This window comes from Poecilia formosa, unplaced genomic scaffold, assembly GCF_000485575.1.
Source record: "Poecilia formosa unplaced genomic scaffold, Poecilia_formosa-5.1.2 Scaffold2979, whole genome shotgun sequence".
NCBI classification, from domain to species: Eukaryota; Metazoa; Chordata; class Actinopteri; order Cyprinodontiformes; family Poeciliidae; genus Poecilia; species Poecilia formosa.
In genome coordinates this window covers 1-2,080 of record NW_006802918.1, presented here as the reverse complement: position 1 = coordinate 2,080, position 2,080 = coordinate 1, and the positions used below count along the sequence as shown (strand labels likewise).

General features: G+C 41.3%; 1 protein-coding gene across 1 annotated transcript; it reads right to left on the bottom strand.

Moving 5' to 3' along the window:
• Nucleotides 1-367: 367 nt before the first annotated feature.
• Nucleotides 368-956, bottom strand: LOC103133396 (collagen alpha-1(VI) chain-like; the record flags this gene model as incomplete). The annotated part of the gene is made up of 4 exons (XM_016667892.1): nt 798-956; nt 675-725; nt 547-582; nt 368-430 (listed from the first exon to the last, which is right to left on the bottom strand). Coding segments are annotated over exons 1-4 (288 nt in total), but the record flags the coding sequence as incomplete, so codon positions are not given.
• Nucleotides 957-2,080: the final 1,124 nt, after the last annotated feature.

Here is a 2,080-nt window from a genome sequence, read left to right as displayed (position 1 = left end):
ATTCACACAAAAAGTGTCCAGTTGTTCCTAAAAAAAGGATTTCCAGCTGCAGAACAGAAGGGCCGTGTGGAAACAAGATGGATGGACATTGAAAATAACAAGAACTATGAAAACTATGAAAAAATGGCTGAAAAAACTATGAAAAAAGCTGAAGGCCAGGTGGCCTTCAGCTTTTTAAATACAAAGAAAAACAGCATTTGTTTATTTTCATTATATGTGATAAAGGAGGCTAATGAGGATTATTTATTTTCATAAATCAAGTAACACGACTCTCATCCTGCCAGCAACGGCGGCCAATCAGATAAAACGAGAGCCAGCGTGAAGAAAAAAAATCCACAAAGGAAAAAAGAGTATGAGGCTGACTCACATCTCGGCCTGAATCTCCAGGATCTCCATCGTCTCCTTTGGGTCCGGGAGTTCCCTTGGTACCCTGAAACAAATTTATGCGGAGGTCAGCTAAAACTCCTTCCTTAATCACAAACTACCACCATGTGGAATATGCTGTTGAAATATTCAGCTAAAACATGAATTCAAACGTCGACCCACCGGCTCGCCGGGGTCTCCACGGGGCCCAGGGTAACCCTACAAACAAACACAGAGAATCAGAAATGTTTATAACGTTCTCATTCGCATACCAGATGAGTGCTACGCAAAGTCAATGAGCAAAGTTTTACTTGGAAGCCATGACAGCCTTTAGTGCCATTTCCTCGTTCACCCGGGACTCCCTGAAATAAAGCAAACAGAAAACTTTCAAGATCCACGGCGGACGTTTAATCTCAATGTCTCCCCCGACTCACCCTCTCCCCTATTGGGCCTCTGTCCCCTGCTGCACCCTTGATTCCTCTCGGTCCTTTGGGCCCCTGGGAAATAAAAGCAAAGGTAGAGTGAAATCTAGATGTTAAAAATCTTGAGTACTTCTTGACATGTCTTCTCATCAGAGTGACATAAGGAAACTCTGTAGCACCGATGGGGTCTTGTTGTTTTAATCTTTAACCTGCTGTTTTTGTAGTGGAGACACGTTTTGCGAAATTCCGAAACTGCAATGTGATAAACTTCCTGGCATGTAAGGCTGTGGGATAAGGAGTGTTGAGAGTTTGCAGCAAAAAAAAAACTTAGCTTAGCTTAACTGGAGTTTTTATGTGTTAGCCTTAGCAACCGAGCTTTGACCGCTTCAGAAGGTATTCACGCTCTTTCACTTTTTCAACGTTTTGTGATGTTACGGACCGATCCTCAGAGCAGTCTGAGTGGAATTCTCTTAAAAATGATAGTCAAAGTGAGTCAGATTGCAGATGAGTAAGCTGTTTAGTTTACAAATGAGTCAGCGTAGTTCAAAAGGAGAAAATGAAAACTTGTTCTCAGATGTGTGTTGACTTAGAAAAAAATCTTTTAATACCATTTAAAGGGGCAGTATTATGTATTTTCCAGGCACTTGGTGCCATTTTATAGCACAATCAAGTAACTATGTTAGCTTTAGTTGTTATATAGCAAACATGAAGAAATTTCATTTTCTAATTTGAACCTTGAAATTTGCGTCTCTGTTTCTTTAAGAAGCTTCTGCTCCTTCCGACACTGCCTTCAGAATGTCATCACAACAACATTTCTCTATTAAGCCACTGAAATTGTTCTTAGGAGTATTTCACCGAGATGTAGTTAGTATAATGCTGCTGCCGCTAGTCTGGAGGAGCTCAGTAGGGAAGGCACAGCTGAGGCACAAGCTACACTTGGAGACTGCTATAGGAGGAGCTTTGTAGGAGTAAGTATTTAGACACCCCTGAATAGTTGCCACAGGAAGTTAAAGGATTTGAACGAATCAGAAGGAATAACATTATAACATGATGTAAAGCTCAACAGCCTCAGGTTTTCTAGGGTTTGTGTCTACAAGTTTGGTAAACCATTTTCTCTTACTCTGCCCTGTGGCTCACAAGAAGCTCAATCAGGTTGGGGGGGTAGCGCAGATAGGCAGAGATTTTAGTTGTTCTTGGAACAGAGAACTCATTTCCTAAAGAAATGGACATCAGAACAAAGAGCAGAGAAATTTGTTTCTCCTTGTCCTTTTGACATTTTCCTACCGGATAGTCCG